Below are 19,954 nucleotides of genomic sequence, written 5' to 3'. Positions count from 1 at the left end.
TGCCAGACAGTGAGGACAGGCCAGTGCAGAGCCTCTGGGTGGGCGCTGACTTTCAGCTGCATTCTGCCAGCTACTCTGACACCCTAAAAAGCAAACAAGCCCCCACACATGTGCTGTTAGATAGACAAGTTTACGGTACAAGAAAAAACAAGTGGCAAGAAGGGAGGGGTCCTTCTCACTTATAGTTTAAGTACTTCGAATGGTGCAGACCAACACATGCTAAAAATTCTGGTTCTGAAGACGCCCACAGAGTATAGACTTTGGGTATATCTTTATTATGGTGATGTAATCTTAGCATATAGATTGGTTTCTGATTTAAGCTTATTGATTTGGAAGGGACCTGACAGTCTGTGATATTGGATATGGCTTTACTAATCTTTTGTGTATGTGACCGGAGGAAAATAAGGCTGTAACATTACCCTGGTAGCCACGTTCGCTCAGGAAAGACTGCTGATCCCTATCTGTGGTTAGGAGAGGGCGAGACAGCGGTGTAGGTTGCCAAAATAGTCTGGCAGCTTGTGTTCATCCACCACATTACAGCGATGTCAGAAAATCCCAGCATGCAAAGAATAAACCACAGAAACACCGAGCTAACATCACTGAACTAGAACCCACCAGTAGTGACTAAAAGACCAAACTGTAAGCGCCTTTTATGCTCAGACCTGCTTCTTCCAGGACAGACACTCAGTGGGTATAAGGCGATATGCTTCTGTTCCAGTGGGACATGGTTTTTGAACACGATAATTTGTTAACATGATGATCGGACACCTGTTCAAGGACCAACATAGATACCCATGCTTACTGGCACAAAAAGAAAAAAAGAATCCATCTCTCTTCTTCAGCAGGATGTGACTCAAAGCGGAAATTGAAAAATGCACACGCGGTAGATTCTTGCATCATTTAACACCGTACAGTAATGCTACGGGATATTAGCGCCGCTATTAGCTGGGGGCACTGACTCCTGGCAGTTGTGACTGACACCATACCTTCCGTGAGTTGTAATTACGTGAAAGTTTTTCCACTGACCTGTGACCTTTCATCAGTCTCAGCTGTACATTTGAGGGGTCAGTGAATGAGGCTTCCTCGAACAGCTGCCCTTCGCTGCCGTCCACCCGGCTCATCCAGGTGCTCTGCTTTGACAAAGCAGTAAAGCCGAACCAGGAGAGAGGCCTGTCATCTATATTATTTATTCGATTTTCTTGGAAAAATAATAATCTGTTACATCTTAAACAGACAGCTTAGCTCAACATACCCTTAAGCATAATCCATAAATTCCCTTTGCATTATGTTGGCACTGGCCACAGCTAGAATACCTGATTTATTTAGACCCCTATCACACCTGAAGCCACCAAACCAAGTTCGAAGAAGTAAAGTCAGCTGATTAGTGGCAGGTGGCGCACAGCAGAAGGGTTTTCCCCACCCACTAATGGGGCTCAAAATCCCTGGCAGCTACCCTTTAAAAGTCAGGATGGCACGACTGGCACGAGGAAGAGAAATATTGGAAACTTCTAGAGCAACTCATCACAATATATAACTCTCACAGCACCCCGAGGGAGGCGTTTTTTAGGAAGCCACTGCCAACGTGAGGGAAATTTGCAATGGGAACAAATGAATAACTTATGAAACTTACAATATCCAGTTTATGTATTTATCAATGTTTACCTGTTAATAGCTGAAGATTATAATAGTTAAAATAGAAACGTATCTGGAAACATTTTATTAATTAAAAAGTTAAAATGGTTTCATTTCAAAGGAAAGAAGTAAAAAAAACACAAGCCTGCTTAATATTGACAAGGATTGCTACGAAAAATGAAATTTGCTCAAATGTGTAAACCTTCAACATAAAACCATTTTTCTGTTTGGACACCACAATCATGAGTTTACACCTAAAAAAATCTGTTTTTAAGCTGGAAAAGCTTTCAGTTCATCCACATCAGAGAGTCAGTCAGCTATTTTTTTATGTCAAAGATCAAGGTTTACTGCGATCTCACAAAACATATTTGGGCCAAACTGATTAGGTCTGGCTTGGATATGGATATAAAACACAAGTTAACTGGTTTCTGGTTTCTCTGTAATTATTGTATTTAGGTCTGGACTGTGGAGGCATCACTACAATTGTGGGTGTCTTCAAAATATCCCTTCAGTAGACGCTCAAACATTCGTCTTTGTTGGTTTAAAAGATTTGCGTTTCAAATCTGAGTCTGGATAATTGTGAGGATAATAGAAACCTTCTTTATTAAGCGAATACTTTAACACTACGCTTCCTTATTCTTTTCAGTGTATCCATCTCCTGTTTGTGGAATGTGCTGTTGTCTTTAAGTCCTCTGGATTCATTCCACGCTGCATTAGTTATTATTAATCTCTGGCTTTCTTCCACAGTGTATCTTTTGTCCTGTCTCCCTCCCCTTAACTCAAACCAGTTGCAGCGGAGTCCGCAGGTTTCTAACCATTGAAAGGGAGTTTTTCCTCCCTGTCACCGACTGCTTGCTCATAGGGAGACGTCTGATTGTTGGGATTTTATCTGTATTATTGTAGGATCTTTATTTTACGGTAAAGCGTCTTGAGGTGACAGTTGTTGTGATTTGGTGCTATGTAAATAAAATAGAATAGAACTGAATTGAATCTATGAAATAATCCTTGCTAGTGTTTCCTAGATTTTACCCACAATGTCACTCTGCTGCTTGCAGTTCAGAGTCTGCATTTGTGCCTTCTGTTATTAGTCCTCCGTGTTTGAACCTGTTGATGATATAACTAACCTTGCAGGATAATAGAGTGTTAAACACCATTTAAGTTAACATTTTAAGAAATTACACAATGTAATTGTTCCTTGTCGGTGACCAGCCCTTGGTCACTTGTTGCAGGGTGATCTCATAGCATAAAGTGAGGCTAGCCGCTGTCCCCTCCCCCCTACTGGTTCACTGATCAAAGTCCCCCTTAAATCTGTAAGAGTCCACGCCACTGCAGTATGCCATGATTAAGTGTCCTTTTTACTCTTAATTGAACACCATCACTTTTAGAAAATCGCCTACTGTGCCACATATTGCGGTGGCTGTGACGCTGCGCCTCGCACACACACTGGCCGGCTTAGCCTGGCTCTCCGCTGACAATACCCCACAGTTTTTCCTTTAAGCATGCACTAATAGTTTCAGCTTTATTTCTGAAGCAAATGTGTTGCTATTTTTTTTTTTTCTTCTGGCCAAGAGTCAAAGGCTCAGTGTGAGATATTTTGGCCAGGATTAAGACATAAAAAATGGCTGCATGTATAAATAGTAGCGTTATGCCAAACAGAACGGACGGCCCCTCTGTCTGAGAGGAACAAACGCAGCTACGTCACAGTGAAGCTGGGTCAGTGAAAGTGAACTAAAAGAGAGACACGCAGTCTTGTGTTACTGGGACAAATTGCAGTCAACTTGTGCAGGCTGCTATTACCAGATGTGTACAAAACTATATGGCCATGGTTTTATTTTTAGGAAACAGTTGTTTTTCTCTATGTGGAGCTTATGAATAAATTTATAAATCGTATGTTTCTTTAATTTAGGATTCAGTGTGGACTATGAAACACATACACACACATTAATGCTATCAGAGCACATATTACGTCCTAATAAAATGTACGATGCGGTCATTCCTCTAATCAATTACACTTAATCTTAATGTTGGTAGAAATAAAGAAATCCTAATGTGTGAATGAAATATTTTAAAAATTCCTTTGCTTCTTTTTCTCTAAATCTTTATTTTCTTATATCTTTTATGCCATCAACACCTATGGAAAGCCTACACTTCTGCCTTATTTCAGCACATTATTCAATTAATTTACTGTTACTGTCAGTGTGCATTTATTGTCCTATACAGCGTTCGTACCACAGTTGCTCAAAAATTATTCTTTGTTTCAGTATAAGACAAAGAAATGTAATTAAAATAGGCTGTATTTCAGCAATTTGAGATTTTGTTTTTTCTCATGGACATCTGTCCAGAAATGTTCACTGAAGTCCAAGCTCAGCACAAGCCCTCTGCGTATAAATAGCATGATTTAGACTTTTCATAGACTTTGCATTGGTGTAGGATAGTTCTTCTCGCTCTGCAAACTGAAAAGATAAAAAAAATGCTCTTCCCGTGGAAAGAAAAAAGAAAAAAAGAAAATCTATCGGCTAGATTTTCCCTCTGTACTCCCAGAGGACTCACACTGGAGGAAAAACAACACGTGCAGGAAGTGAGGTGGGATATTCGGAAAGCATTTAGTGGATCAATACGGCAGGCAAGAGAGGGGAAGGGAGACAGACAGACAGACAGAGTGGGAGATGGAGAGAGAGACACCCAGAGCCCAGGGGAGAGGGAAGTCTTGGGGGAACAGCCTGTGCTTTTTAAGAGTACTGTTACACATCTCAGTCGGTCTTGGTAAGAATATCCAGCTCAGCAGCTTTTTCCACCCGGCTGAGTTAAACACTCAGAGGCTCGGCAGTGTGAGGAGAAGTAAGTAAGGCTTGTGGGTGATGTCACCGGTGTCTCCCTGAGGCCACAGCTGGCTTTAATATCACTGACCATCCTCTAGACCGGAGTGACCATCACAGATCCACAACCATTGAAAAACAGACAGCTTACTCTAACATATAGGCAAACCTCCTGATTTCAGCTTGATCATAAAATCTTTACACCATCTCATATATTTTAAAATATAGAATCACAAGACAATTTGGTGCCATAGAGGAGAGTCTAAAGTTTATATACTAATAAACAGAGAAAGCTGCCTAAGAAGCATATGATCTTTAGGATTTTGATGTGACAGTTAATTAATCTAGACAGATGCTATTAGCACCAAGGTGTCAATAGCCAACAATGCTATTTGCACCAGTGGGTGGAAAAGTTAATGTGGCTATTTACACCAGGGAGTATATAGCATGGCATATACGGCATCACAGAGACAAGCACCGGGGTGTCCGTAGCCAAAAGTGTTACTTGAACCCAAGCACTCACTGCCAGAAAGGCGTTCTAACACCTCAACTATAACCTTTTCCTGCACATAAAGAGCTAGTTTTGTTACCCAAGCTTAGCCACAGTGTGACTGAAATTAAGTCTAAAAATTACATGTGTGTGGTTTTATAAGGGACACAGACTCCAGACAAAAGTCTTTAAAGCATTCATCCACCGCAGCCCTCGTCACTCTGCGAACTGTGAACTCAACTGCTTCACGCTGCTTCCTATGTGATATACAACCATGGATACAACAGTACTTAGATTTTTTCATAGTGCTGAGGAGCAGCACTGAACAGAGACCCCAAATAATGCAGCTTTGCACAAGGGGCAGAGTAAAAATAAAAGGATAAAGCAAACACACACTCACATATATATATGTTGTGTGAGCTTGTGTGAAAAACCAGTACTCACCCTCTTTTAGCATGCCAACTTTAAGACATTTCATAAAGCGGCAGGCCTGGCAAGACTTTCGTCTCCTTTTGGTGATCTCACACTCATTGGTAGCCGGACAGCTGTACTCGATATTCCCTGGAAAAGGATTGGAAAAAAAGGACTCCATTATTCTGTGTGCTTAAAAGATATACATCAGCAATTAGGAATAATTTGTTTTGGAATTATTGCGCTGGCAGGAAGATCAAATCACACCAGGCGCGGAGTGAGAACACTGCAAAATACACAACACGTGTGTGCACATGTGTGCCTGTGAACACACACACACACCTGTCCCAAGGTGACCCCGTGTGACACTCCTGAAGGAGAGGAGGGTTTAGTGGCATTTTGATGGGGCATGTAAAAAGCACCTACCCGCCCCGCAGTCACACTCAAATTTTGATTCACAGATAAATTAGCTTCATTAATGCAGAGCGTCCTCTCTGCAACGCTCACCACGACCCTTTCCAGCCCATCCTTCTTCACCTAAAGGATGATGGGAAAACTGCCCTCCCTCAACAGCACGGGGCTAAGAGACGGACGCACAGCTGAGCACTCTGCATAATGTTCTCCAGCAAAGACCAGGAGCTGCTGCTAGACTGGACAATCTAAGACTGCGATATCATGTAGCAAAGCTCGATGTATTATTCAAGTCGTCTTGACGGTTGTTGGCTCACTATGGAAATATTTCCTATGCAATTTAATCACTCAGATCCAAAAACAGCCAGAAAATGCAGACATATTGAATCTGCTGGAATTTAACCGCTGCCCGTCTTTCTCACCTGATTCCGGTTAAGAGTTTTTTTTATTTATTTTTTCCCCAAATCATTACGCACACACTTCAAAAGTTGACACGACACCAAGAATCCAGTGACAAATCCTCTTTCCCAAGTATCCGTAACCCCATGATTGACTGTTTGAACAATGTCCCGTAAGTCCAGAGATGTATTAATGGTACCTAAAAACAGCAAACCAGGTGTTGTCTGTTGCAGGTCTGCCAGAGGAGCACACACACACACACACACACACACACACACACACACACACACACACACACACAACCCCCTGTTGGTCAAGGAGAAGGTGCCAACATTTGTCAGGATCCCTGGCATCGAAAGTGCCAGCAGGGTCACACGCACAGTTAGGGGCCGAGGGCACCACGCCAGCATGTTGGCAGAGGCTGCTGCTGGATTCGGGGTAGGTAAAGTCTGTTAAACTGAGAGGCATTAGCAGAGGGGAAATAAAGTACACTGCAGCGCTCGTATGTAGAGATGCACGCCATGTACCTTACTGCATACTACACTGCAAACTAACTGCATGCAGCAAGAGCGTTATAATATTTGCAGTATTAATATATAGTACTTTAGTTTTATTCTCAGTGCGAATACTAGAGGGTAAATTCTTATGGTAAAAATTACATAATCTAATGAGTACACTTAATACTTTTTAATGCACAGTAATGTCCCACAATTCACACTAGAGACAATTAAGAATAAATGTGTATATATATATATATATATATATATATATATATATATATGTATATACACACATGTTATATATGATGCATGTTGTATACATAAAGAAAATCTAATTCACGTTAAATCACATAACCACATTTTGCACAAGCACAAAATGATGAAAATGATGTGATATGTTGAAAGGCATTAATAAATCTGTGAGTATAAAATTCCGGTTTTACAAAATGAAACACAATAGTTTTCATTTTTTTCATCTTTCTTCAGCTGCCTCCTTGACGTCTGCTGTTTGTTCTATTGTTGTAGAGCACCGAGCAATATGTTATTTTTCACTAACTGAAGGCAGTGATTCTGAGCTTTGCCTTAACAAGCAGACAACATTACAGTTTGCTGCATGCCTGAAATGTTGAACTTATTCTCTGTACTACATACATGCAATATTTCATGACCTTCTGAGGTTGATGAACTTGCTTGGATATCAAATTTTCTTCCTTCAAAATCAAACAGTAATCCAAAAATAACAGGATAGGTCAAATATGACCTGCATGTGTGTGTTTTTTTGTTGGGTGTGGGTGGGTGAGACGAGGGTCCACAATAGACTTAAATTGCCTACCTCTAAAAGCTCACTGTCGGCAACCCTCTTAGTTAATCAGGTCTTGTGTCCACCTTTATTTCTCAAAGGACATTTCAACCACTCTAATAACCTTCCTTAACCTCTCTTATTTTCCCTCTAAATTTTGATATATTATTATGCTATGCTATTATCCACGTGCATCTCCACTCAAGTTGGACCTCTTCCTGTCCTCCTCCTTTACCGAGGCCGGGACCCCCTTCCTGATTACCATTCCATTAAAGCAGCTTCTCCTCTCTGTGAATGACCACCTACCCCATCCCTCGTCCCACCGCCTTTATTTAGAGGACTCTTCAGCGTCTCTGTCTCGCTGTTCCCTTCCTCTGTTATTGCCACCACAACACGTGCCTCTGCTTCTAATTGGACCCCATCTCCTTCCCCTTGGGTGAGGGCTTGAGGGGCCTGGGGGCAAAAGGAACGGATCCACACCTCCCACCCTCCTTTCTTGACTTTCTCCCAATGAAATGCCTGGTTCTTAATTACAGTCACCCAACACTGATTGTTATTGACTGAAACTCCCGTGGCTCAGGACGAATGACGGACAGATTAAGCTCATTACAGGCCTGTCCTCCAAGAAGGAGAGTGAAAAGAAGAAGAAGAAGAAGACTACAGTGACGAGGAAGAAGATGAGAAGGAGAGAGAGAGGTCTCGGCAAGACAATGCAAAGTCACACATCAGCATTACTGGGGCACGAGCAGCCTTTTAACTACCAATGATTGATCATAAACAGGCATGCAGGATTTGGACAGAAGGCCAAAAACATTCAGTAAAACCCAACAAAGTGTAGCATGCGGACTGAACAACAGATATTGTGCTGATGACTTGAAAGAAAGTAGGGGTTTCCTACATTTTCTGATGCTCCCGATCCAAAGATGCTTTAGCCTCTTGTACATGAAAAGTGAAAATTCTCCTAAGATAAAACAATCCAGCCATTTTCATATAGGCTAATTAAGCCAGGAAAGGCCTTCCTAAAAATGGGCAGCCAAAAAATGTAAATAAATAATAAGTTTTGGGAAATATGTCTTTGCTGTCTCTATTTTTTGTGTGTGTTTTTCTTTTAGAAATGTCTGATAATTAATAATGAGAAATAGGATATTTTAGAAAATTTTAGAAAAAAAAACCTCGCTGCCAAAGAAAAAGAAAAATTATATATATCAGGATGAGGCTTGGTATATTTGTCATCATCACATTAAGAGTTATTAGAAAAAGTCAGAATTTTGTAAACATGTGATGTAATTAGAGAGAGTGCCGAAGAGTTTCACTCTTAAGACCAAGTGAGGTAACCAGCTCTCACATCAGTCCCACGTTTTCCATCTTTATTCTGACAGTAATGCGCTGTTTTGGATTTTAACAAAAGCCAATAAAATAAAAGGAAAAAACAGTGCCGAAAGATGCTTCTTCTGTTTCTTCGTGCTTCAGTAATTGAGAGGGATTTAGGCAGAATACTTTTCAAATTTGCCTGACTTAATGTGCCCTCACTCTGACTCCATGTATCCAGACACAAATGCTGCAAATCAAATCAAAAAAAAAAAGTGGCGCATTATCTCTGTCCAAAAGATTACTCTGGAACGGATCCCACACATGGCAGATTCGGTGCCAGATGTATGATTCGCATGCAAAGACATCAAAAATCACAAACTAGAGCAGATTTGCGGTCTGGGCCTAATGCCTGCGGTAGACACCACATCGTATTAGCCCCATGAAAGCACTGAGGAACCTGTGACACGCACGACCACGTATTCAAGTGAACGTAAAGTATTTAAAATCATTAAAAAGTAGCACTTCTCTATTGTGACAAGAGTGAAAATACACCTTGCTTAAAAGTACTGGTGGAAAGTCAGGAATCATTGTTTTTTTATGGCCACTTTAAGGGAAAAAAAGATAACAATGTAACATTTTTATCTGGCGCTGTTCACCTGTCGCTGTTTTGATGTCTGTGAGTTGGTAACACCTATCGACAAGTGGTTTTCTTTTTTGCTACTTATTTTGAAAATCCAAAAAACAGAGGCCGTCAATATCGATTGATCTGATAATCCACAGAAAAAAACCAATAAAAAATAAAATGAAAACTGTAAAATTTTTAACGTGTGTGGGTTCTTCATTTCTCTTCTATCGATCAGTTCTCCACATCCTCTGATTTATCTGGTTAGCTGTGGTGTTGTGAATGAATATTATTGTGTCTAATGTAGTTAAAATAAACCAGTACTTAAACAGCTACAAACAAAAAATGCAAAAATGCAGTGCATGGTCTAAGCAGTAAATGGGAGCACCACAGAGCATTTTTCTAAGTATTCACAAGTTATAGTTAATCCAAAAAGCAGACATTTTTACTCATATTTTCTATTGCTGCGGTTGTGCTTTTACTTGTCTCCAGTTGTAACAAAAATACAAAGAACCCATTACCTAAAAGACAGTTTTACTGACAGCTCAGGTGAGTCAGTGAAATGTGAAAGGAAAAGTGGGAAAGGGGGAAAATACCTTGTATCGTTCTTTTGAAAAAGGCTTTGCAGGCCTCACAGGAGGCCACTCCGTAGTGGTACCCCGAGGCAGTGTCGCCACACACCAGGCACACCCTCTTGGGAATTCCATTGAGCATGTACTCGCACTTGATTGGCGAGTCATCGGCCATGCCGCCGGAGCACTCCTCGTAGCGGCGTAAGCAGGCGCTGCCGCCTCCCAGCATGCCTGGGTTGAACATTGGGGGGGAGTCCAGGGTGTGTGACCGTCCACTGCCAACGTTAACGTAGCCGCCGCTGGCGTCAGAGTTGCCACTGGGGCTGTGGTGACTGCCAGTGTCTATGAGCGAGGAGGAAGGACTGGAAGGCTCAGTTTTGACATAAGAACCACAGCTCGAGGATAGGTGCCGGTCCTCGGAGGGCATTCTGGTTAATAACCTGGAGAAACACAAACAGAGTCGGAATGTCAGTCAGTTTTGAAACTGAATTTACAGGGAATGCAATGGTTTTCCAAATTTTTGAAAAGAAATGAATGTTTAATTCAGTTCAACTGAATTTTTATAATGTCACCGCAAAATGCTTTATCCTGTCCAGTAAAGACCCCACAGTATAAGAGCTAAAAACCCAACAATCAGACAACCCCCCTATGAGAAGGCAATTTGCGACAGTGGGAAGGAAAAACTCCCTTTTAAGTGGGAGAAACCTCGAGGAGAAACAAGGTTAGAAGGGCAGCCATCTGCTTTGACTGACTGTGTGTGAGGAAAAAGAGAAAAGAAAAGGAGAGCATTGGGTGATATGGTGGAGTTCAAACCACTTGTTTTAAAGCACATATATAAGTAGGCAGAAGGACACCATGGTTTGTGTTGTTTTCAACTTTTGTTTCCACGAGTTGTTTGGTTGGATTTAGGAAAAAAATTGTGATTTGGATTTGGAAAAAAACAAAACAAAACACAAAAACTGTCATATTGGCATAGAAACCACATCAGGGGACACTGAGCTTTGGCATAAAAATAATATTTTATTACACAAACTAATAACATAAAAGTAACATATCTCAGTATTAATAATTAGCAAACTTTTTAAAAATATTAACCGTTTTACCGCATTTTCTTCACACATTTTTAAAACTTTTTCTTTAAATAAAAAGAACGCAATGGCTCTCAAAAAAAAGAGGACCAAACAACAGAGCACAACAGAGCACAAAAGCTTCGCCGTGACTGTACCGAGTCTTGCCTGCTACCATCATCCGCCACTCATTCTGCGAGAAATTCATCAGCCCGTTCACCTGAGTTTGATAGATTGCCTTACACACACAACCATTAATGCGCCGGAATGCCAAGTGATATAGTGCAGTAGCTCATTCCTCTCAGGCAAAATGGTAACTAACGACCATGTCAACAGATGCCCCATACATCTTGCAAACAATGCCCACAATTGGTCGGCTGCCAGAAGTAAATGAATGAATGAAACTTCAGAAGGCTGTTAATGGACAAAGAGAGGTGTTACACTCAGCATATGGAGGATTGTGGGTAATAGATGACCCAATCAATAGTCCCAGTTATTTTGCCAGTGGAGGTGCTGGGTTACAGCTGGCAGAGGAAGTGCCTTATTCCAAGAATTTCATCATAAAGATTACAAAGGTAGGATTAAAGAAAAAAAAAAAATCCTCATAATGCAGGGTAGAAGCTAAAGAGAGTATTCTTTATTTGCCTTGTTAAGCTTTATAAGAAATTATACACTTTGCTTAACGGTGATGTTATAACTCCATAAGTATGCTTGTTTACTTAACGATTACTGCTACTGGTGGGTAGTCATTTCTCTTTGAGGCCGCAAAGCCAGTGTATGTTGCGCTCCTTGCTGTAATTCAATAATATTCTCTCAAACGAAGCATGAAATGAGGCCCGGGTTGGTCTTAGAACTGCTGGCTCTGTCTGTCACAGTTGGTGTTGATCTTACAGAACTTCAGCCCTTAAATTCTTATGAGTCATAAATATGGGGTGAGAGTGGCGGAAAGGCGTGATGGGAATGTCTGAAACTAATAGCAAGCTAATGCTGCTTTACAGTCTGAACTTTTTGGCTTTTTTTACTGCCAGGAGCTGTCTCCATTTTTTTTTTTTTAAAATATGGTGTTGTGTTTCCGAATGCATTTTCCTTCTTTTGCCTCCTTTGCACAAGTGTTTATTTAAAGCCAAGAAACCTCTTTTTTTTTCTTTTTTAACTGCAAACGAGTAGTGAGAAGAAGAGAAAAAGAGGAGGAGATAGCCTCTACCCCTGGGCCCAGATCAGATCTATTGATCCTCGGCTTCCTTCCTGTTCCAGATGAGGCATGAAAAAATAAACCCTCCTCTTACGGGCCCCAGACATTCCTTATGCATTTTTAATCAGTCGAGACTGTTAACATAGTGCGAGATTGAGAGATACAGCATTGTGTTAGCCTTCATTCTAAGGATATTGTGGCTTATAAAAGACTCAGATGACTCATGTTAAATCTTGTTAGCAATCAGCATTCACCTAGAGTCAATTGGACGATATATTTTCTCCAAGCTGAAGTGGAGAGAGACCAGCCTGGTAATAGTTAATACATCATTGCAGCCAGATAGGGGGGGATTCCCTATGGAATAGCACATTGTGGCATACGTAAAAAGTAGTTCATTCCACACTTAGCACACGGCAACGCTGGGGAGATGTTTTTTGTTAGGTTTAATGGAAATTTCTAATGGGCCCTTTCAAATCTGTCGAAATGAAATAATGGCACGAACCACCAATTCGTGCAGACAGAAATAGCTTCATAGTTTCATAATTTGGTCGCCCCCCCCCCCCCCCCCCCCCCCCCCCCCACCAGCCCCAATATAAAGAGACATAGAGTTTTCAAACCACAGCCTGACTCTCCTCAACCTGTCCCACTCCCTTGACAAAAAAACACACACACACATGCACTGCACCTAATACCTAATGGGGTAGTGTTTGCTCCGCTGCGCAGAAAAATTGTACAAACGGAGCAGACAAGCAGGACTCATCAGACAGACGTGAAGGTCACCTGCCTTCTCTGTTCTGAGAGGCCCACACAGTCCCACAATGGACACCACGGAGCAGCAGATGCACGCGTTCCAGTCTGTCCACCACACGTCAAGAGACTACTCTGTACGACAAAATACAGTCGTCCAGAATGTTTAACGCGACAGGACTGTGATGCACGCTCAGATCATTGACCATTTTTTCTTTTTTGAAGCTAACATGAGATAGGTGCGGAAAATGTCCCGACAGAGCAGCTGAAATCTCAGATGTTTGCATGTGCATGTGTGTATTTTGGCATGCCTCCTCATGCTGGCAGAGCCGCAGATCCCCAGCTTCCCAACATAAATCCCGAATCCATCCACCTCTTCTCCATGAAATATGTTGTCTAGCCTCCTGAATTTCAGCATGATAAATTTACACCGCCACTCAAACACGAAAAAGAAAATGCATATTTAAAACAGTTCTCCATAAATGACCTCATGCTGTCCTTGTCTTGGGTGAAGGAGTGAATATATACGGCTCTCCAAATTTTTACCGTGTACTTTTCCGCATAAAGGAAATATTATTGTTGAGCTTGGGGTTAAGCTTGTAGCAGGGAACACAGCGTAAATCACGGTGCTGAACACACAGTCGAACATGGAAGCACAGAAGGACAGAGGCAAGGAGCCATGCATGAAATTAGTTCATTAATCTTTCTATGATAGGCTGTCCTTGTTTGGGGCAAACTCTATCAGCTTTAAACGGAGTGCCCCTTCCCGCCTGACACATAGATTACACTGTTAGTCAGTGGCCGCGGTGTCTGGGAAATGAATGGTCATGCGAGTGGGAAAATGGGGGTAGCGTGTGTCTCCAAGTGTTAAGTGGTAACAACAACATGCGGGTGACACAAATGAAGGTCATCAAAAATGTGTGTGTTCTTAAATTTCGCTGCTGCAAATATCGCTTTTTTCCCCTCATATATTTATAATGAATACACATTTAAAAGAGCTATCCCTGTAATGTGCTGATTTGATAGAAGCAAACACATGAAAGAGGATTTCTAATAATCTAATAATCATCTGCTACAACGTTGCAGATTCAGTCAAGGAAACGCAAACCTACAGTTAAATGTGACAACAACAAAAAAATCTACCAACTGAACAGAAGTATTTATTGTATTTGCCTTTAAAGGGTGAAGGTTTCTTCTTTTCGGAGCATCTTATTCCTGAAGTCGTTCGGATTTTCTTGCATTGTTGTGTGACTGATTTATCTATTCCCTCTTTTTCGGATACATTTGAGCTTATGTTTAGTGTACTTGCATGTGTATTTAATATGTGTTTATGCTAATGTTCGACTATGTGCATTCCACACACAGACTTGTACATAATACTGAGTGATTCTGGTTTAAAATGGATCAGATTGTATTCCTTTGCAACTGCTTTAAAACCACAGTTTAAAGCTTGATGATAAGTTTGTGGAACCAAGCATATCCTTTACTTGTGCTGCAAAGCTGGAAAGTCATTCTGTAAGTTATTTTGCTCTGACACCTTCATTTTTAAAAATATTTGTTTTAATGTTGTTTTATCTCAGGTAGTAAGTCCCAGCACTAGTTTTGCATCACATAGATATACTTTGTTTCTTCTTCTCTATCTCTCTAACACACACGCATACACTCACACACATGCACATACCATACAGAGAATTTCCAGCATATGGCCTCTTCAATGTCACTGCCACGAGGAGAGACTGCATAGATTTCCCACATGGATGATGTCTCCTTACCTGGAGTATCAACCCCCATCTACATACACATCCAGCACCTCTAGGAAATTGCTCTCTCTGCAAAGTCAAACACACCCCTAACTGCCTTTTAAAAAGAGACAGAAGAAGGAGGTTACGGGGGGAGAAAGAATAAACGAGCAGAGACTTAAGCCGTCATTGGGAATCAGAGAAGGACTCATGAGGGACAGTTACGATATTGATTTCATAAATAAACAGAGATGGCCATCGATCCTAATGTTATTTTGCATTTCAATTACTGCCCAGAAACATAACCTTCAAACGTCTGCTTCTCCACAGTAATAACATCCACTGATAATCACAAGCGAGTCTTGTTCGGCACAAATTGGCTTTTCTCTCACCCCTCCTACCCCTTCCACCCCCCACATCCCCTTTTTTTCTCCCCCAAATGTGTAAATGACACAACTTTGCATTTGCCTAATGGTATTAGAGCATGGACTGAATTTCAAGTGAGACTCAAGCTGATACAGTAAGTGCTCCGGTCAATTGACACAATGCAAATTAACGTGGTGAAGAGGAATTAAGTTCACAATGTGAGACCTCGTGAAGCTACGATGAGGCCCATTAAATTAAACATGCCGGCTGACCCGCACTCCATGATTAGACGCACACTGCTTCTTTCCTTGTGTGTGTGCGTGTGTGTGTGTTAATTTCATTTGATCAATAAAACAAACTCCTTCTAAGAAGTCCTCTCACTGCTGCTTACACTCAGCCTGAGCACTTGAAAGGCACATTCATGTTTGATTGAACAGCAGGTGAAGAAAAAAAAGGTGTCCATCTCCAGCCTGATGAACTCAGAGTCTTAACAGGCCACCTAAAGGATATATCTATAACAAGAGGGGCGGTCATGACATGTGATGAAGCTATTTCTCCCCTCATGCCATCACACAGAACCAACAAAGCTCGGCTCATAAGGAGTAGCCACTGCTAACAGTGAACGCGACAGTCATGAGAAAACACAGCAGCGACTTCACACGTTCAGAGCTGTTTTTATCTCGGCCAGTTTTTGTCAGCTTTATGAAAACTCAAAGCTGGTGGTGAAGTTGGAAGGAAGCAGATTGTTTTCCCCCCCTCACCACAGTTTCAACACAACGCAGCACTTTCCCACCACCTGCTCCCTCCATCCGTCAGTGGATTCTTTTGGCTTTCCAGTCAGTTCTGCTGGTCAGATCAGCCAACTATCAAACAAAGTTGGTAGAGATCACAGCCCTTGTGTAAGGTTTGGATCCTTTTCAAGCAGTCTGACACAAACCAAACGGTGACTGGTGAAGTGCGAAAAGGTGGCCGGGAGCTGTGAGTACACATAAAGTGAAATATTCAAACTCGAACCTTGGACAGCACACGAAAGAAGCAATGAGTGCAAGATCGATCACGAATGGATGGAAATAAATCTGCCACTACATGTTTTATGTTGCAAAAAACACTGATTGCAGATAGTGAACTGCACTCACTGCAAATTTGTAATGCTTGAATTCCCCTAAACAACTGGCAACTCCAGGTACTATTTTCCTTATGTTCAGGGTTTTAAATACTCCGTTGCAATCAAATTAATTTTACCTCAAGCATCCGTATGTGACACCAAGTGTTAAAAAAAAAGAAAAAAAAAAGAATAAATTGCGGGTGCATCTTAATCACAGCAAGACCCGTGTGTTAAGCGTAACAAATTACAGATGTAATGTATGATAAGATGATGTGCTCCTCTTTAACAGACACAGTCAGGTGTTTCTATGTATCGGACGGCTAAAATTAGATCCCAGGTCAGTGTGTGATTCTTTGGTCTACATGTGTGTGCATATGTCTGTCTATCTGTGTCTGCATACATTTGCTCGCTTATGCATTCCTGTTTGTTTACTTGGGGAGGACACCTGTGGGAATAGCAGGTAAAACAAGTTGAAAAAAAATTTGAGCAAGCAGTATATTTAATCTTCATGTGACGCCTTTGTCAGTTAATAATAAGTTAATTAATAAGTATTAGAATTTCTATAATTAAAAAAAATGCAGTTATTGTAAAAGAAGAATAAAGCAATATGTGTAAAAAAACGTGTCTAATGCGACTCTTAATTCAAAACTGCCTCCATTAATTTTAAAGCAGATGGTTCTGACTGACAAGAAATAGTGGAGAGCACCTGTGGAGGCTGATGCAAATAGTAGGTCATATGCAATTATGTACAGCTGCATTTTATTGTGATTTTGGTCCACAACACGCAAACACGATCCCGACGTGCACATTTTCATAAAGAATAAATCACTAGATGTAACTAATATTTTGGTCTCTTGACAAAGCAGGTATTTGCTTTAGCATCAGAAATGTGGTTTGACAGCTGGGCACTAAAATCCTTTGACCTTTCACCTCGGGCCAGTATGATAGTTGTAAGGCAAAAGTCTCCAAGGGTTTGAAAGCAGAGGCAAACCTAACTAATCACAGATATATGTGACACTGAGCACACAGATTTTCAGCGTGCGACTTCTCGATGTGGGAAAATGTAGGACAACATGGTTAATGCAACTTTAACGCTTACAAATACATTTTTAAATAAAAAAATTCTAAGTGTAGAATCGTTCATCTCAAGCAGAACCAGTAAAAATATGTAGAGTTGTGGTGTTAGTGTAGTGCTGGCCTATCAAATATGACCTAACAAGTATTTAAGGATGCAGGTATAGCATGCATAACCAGCTACTCACTTGTCAGCACACGCATGCATATTTTTTTATCTGCATACATAAATGCAGACACACACACACACACACATAGATGGACACAGACACAGTCTGGGGTCACGATGGGTTAATAGCATCATATCGTAGGATTTGTCATTTTTAATCATTTCTATTTGGCATAGTTTTTTTTTTCTTTAAAGATGTAATTAAAACTTCAGAGTTTTCATTTGAAGGTTTTTTGAGTGTAAAAATGAAAGCCTTGCGATTGTGTGTTTTAAAACCACCACGAATTAACTGTGATATTAAAAGTTAGAGCCTTCAGAGACGATGCTTGAAACAGATGTATTTAATTGAGATCTGTTACTTTTATGTAAAATATCAAAACAACTGACAAAACTGTGGTTGAAGTTTCCAGCCTGGAAATGATTTACATCCTTTTTCAAAAGGAATTTTATGTGATTCATTTGATTACAGTGAATAAATCAAATTTATGTACATCCTTCAAGGTGTGCACGACACCTTTGACTGAAGTGTTGAAGCGCTTTGAATCATCGTCATCATGAGCAGCAGCAGCAGTGTATACATTTTATTTCGTGATCAATAGAACTACATACACTTAACACCAAAATGAGCTTTTTTTGATGCATGTGCAAAGTGCATTAAAACGACACATACTTCTACTGAGCGAACAGCTTCTAACCAAAGCTGCTTTGTCGTTTCACTTGCTCAACCAATACAAACCGATAGGATCTCATTTGTTTTGATTATGTGCAGTGGCAGCTCTGATGCAGTTAGAATAAACACTTGTTTAACACTTCAGGAGATGCTCCCCCTTTTTTTTTCTTTTGTGGAGCCTTGCAGAGTTGGAAATATCCTTAATCGCAGTCCTGTAAAAAGTGCTTAGCAGATTAAACCTTTCCAATCCCATCTACAGATTAACATTAAGAGGATCCCAGTGAATCTTTCCAGGTATCCAAGAACTGTAACAATGATAAAGACTGGAGCTCCAAATGAGATTTGAGAGTTTCTTTAACTTCTCATTTGTTAGGGAAAAAAGCTGCTTGATCCCTGCCTTTGAGCTAAGAAAATGCACAATAACCATTTGCATGCGCAAGAAAAAAAAAGTTTTAAAGTGTACATTTTGTTGTTCGTATTAACTGCATTTTACTCACATACTGTGCCACATTTGGAGGTGACCAAACTTACTAAACTCTCAGTGTTATTTAATCATAACCACCAATTTTATATAAAAACTATAAATGACAATAAAATGAGATGAGCTGTATCAGTAACACAGACAGACATGTATCTACTTCTTCAGTTACACACTTTTCTGTGTCACGCTTACACAGTACAGTCACAACTAACTTTCCCCGGGACACCGGCTGGTGCTGGAGGACAGTGCACGGGATACCGGCTGCATTAATCTGCCTGTGACTCTCTCCTACGAGCTGAGTTTAAACCCTGCAGAAGCTAGAGAGCTGTACAGAGACCAGCTCCCCGGTCTCCCTGCAGGCTACGCCACAGCAGCCACCGCTCAGCTCTGATGTCCTGTACATGAACAAGAGCAACTCCCTGTCTTTGGAAATAGTTTCGTTTGCTTTTTTTAAGAAACAAATTATAACATTTTTAAACAATTTTTATCAACTTAGAGAGAGACAGAAAAGTTTAGATGAGCTAACCAAGAAGGGAAAAAAGGGATTTGTATAAAGAAGCACCTACTGGTTGTGGTAGCAGAGAGGGTCAGGGATACACAGTTCGGAAACATCCATCAGTCCTTGTTAAGCATTCCAGATGTTGCAATTTTAAAAAAAATTCAAAAACAACAACAGATAAACAGCTGGGGAAAAGCTGAAGCAGGAGATCAGTTCCTAAATCTCCTCATATTCTCAATAAATATTGGTCAGGTGGTCCCGGGTGCTGCTTCCCCTCCCTCCTGTGTTCAACCTGCACACTTAAAATAAAAAAAAAAAAGAGAAGAAGAAAAAAAAAGAAAAACCTTCTGCCTCGGCCCAACAAACTCCAGTCTGCACAGGTGCCGCACGCTCGGGCTCAGGAGTACGGCCGGTGAGAAGAAAAGTGGTGGTCCGAGAAAGAGGAGAGAGGAAAAAACAAAAAAAGAACCTCAGGAAGAGATGAAGAGAGGAAACGGTGAGCAACGAGAGGAGGTAGAACACAGATGATGGGATTGGTGGACAGAGAAAGAGAATAAAAGATAAGAGGGATGGATGGAGAGCAGCAGCAGTGAGAGCGCACTCAGGCTGAGTAAGTCGGCGAGGGGGGATTGAGTCTCCATTGAAGACAAGGGGGCTCTTTAAGAACAGGAGGGAGTGGTTTAGGTGCATATGGAGCGACCACTATTGGCTGGATTCAGGAAGGTTGTCCTGCCAGCAGCCAATGGTGATGAAAGATTACTGAGATGAGACGGGCTAATGGGCCACTAGTCGGCCTCCATTCACAAGGGAGCACTGCAAAACAGAGAAAGAAAGAAAGAAATGATAGATAGATAGATAGATAGATAGATAGATAGATAGATA

The 19,954-nt window shown here is 41.0% G+C and overlaps 1 protein-coding gene across 2 annotated transcripts in view; it reads right to left on the bottom strand.

The window, feature by feature from the left end:
• LOC101467647 (estrogen-related receptor gamma) overlaps nt 1-19,699 on the bottom strand; it is a 42,184-nt gene extending 22,485 nt beyond the window's left edge. The window contains exons 1-3 of one of the 2 annotated variants that reach the window (XM_012916432.3): nt 19,140-19,699; nt 9,988-10,403; nt 5,383-5,499 (exon numbers count right to left, since the gene is read on the bottom strand). In XM_012916432.3, coding sequence (XP_012771886.2) covers nt 5,383-5,499; nt 9,988-10,403; nt 19,140-19,189 — 583 coding nt within the window. In that variant the 5' untranslated portion in view covers nt 19,190-19,699. Of the gene's footprint in view, nt 1-1,026; nt 1,684-5,382; nt 5,500-9,987; nt 10,404-19,139 lie in introns of those variants that run through there. The other variant, XM_076873829.1, reaches the window with a different exon arrangement.
• Nucleotides 19,700-19,954: the final 255 nt, after the last annotated feature.

Source organism: Maylandia zebra, linkage group LG15 (genome assembly GCF_041146795.1).
Source record: "Maylandia zebra isolate NMK-2024a linkage group LG15, Mzebra_GT3a, whole genome shotgun sequence".
NCBI lineage: Eukaryota > Metazoa > Chordata > Actinopteri > Cichliformes > Cichlidae > Maylandia > Maylandia zebra.
The sequence above is the reverse complement of the archived record's forward strand: the minus strand, read 5'-3'. Positions and strand labels throughout refer to the sequence as shown.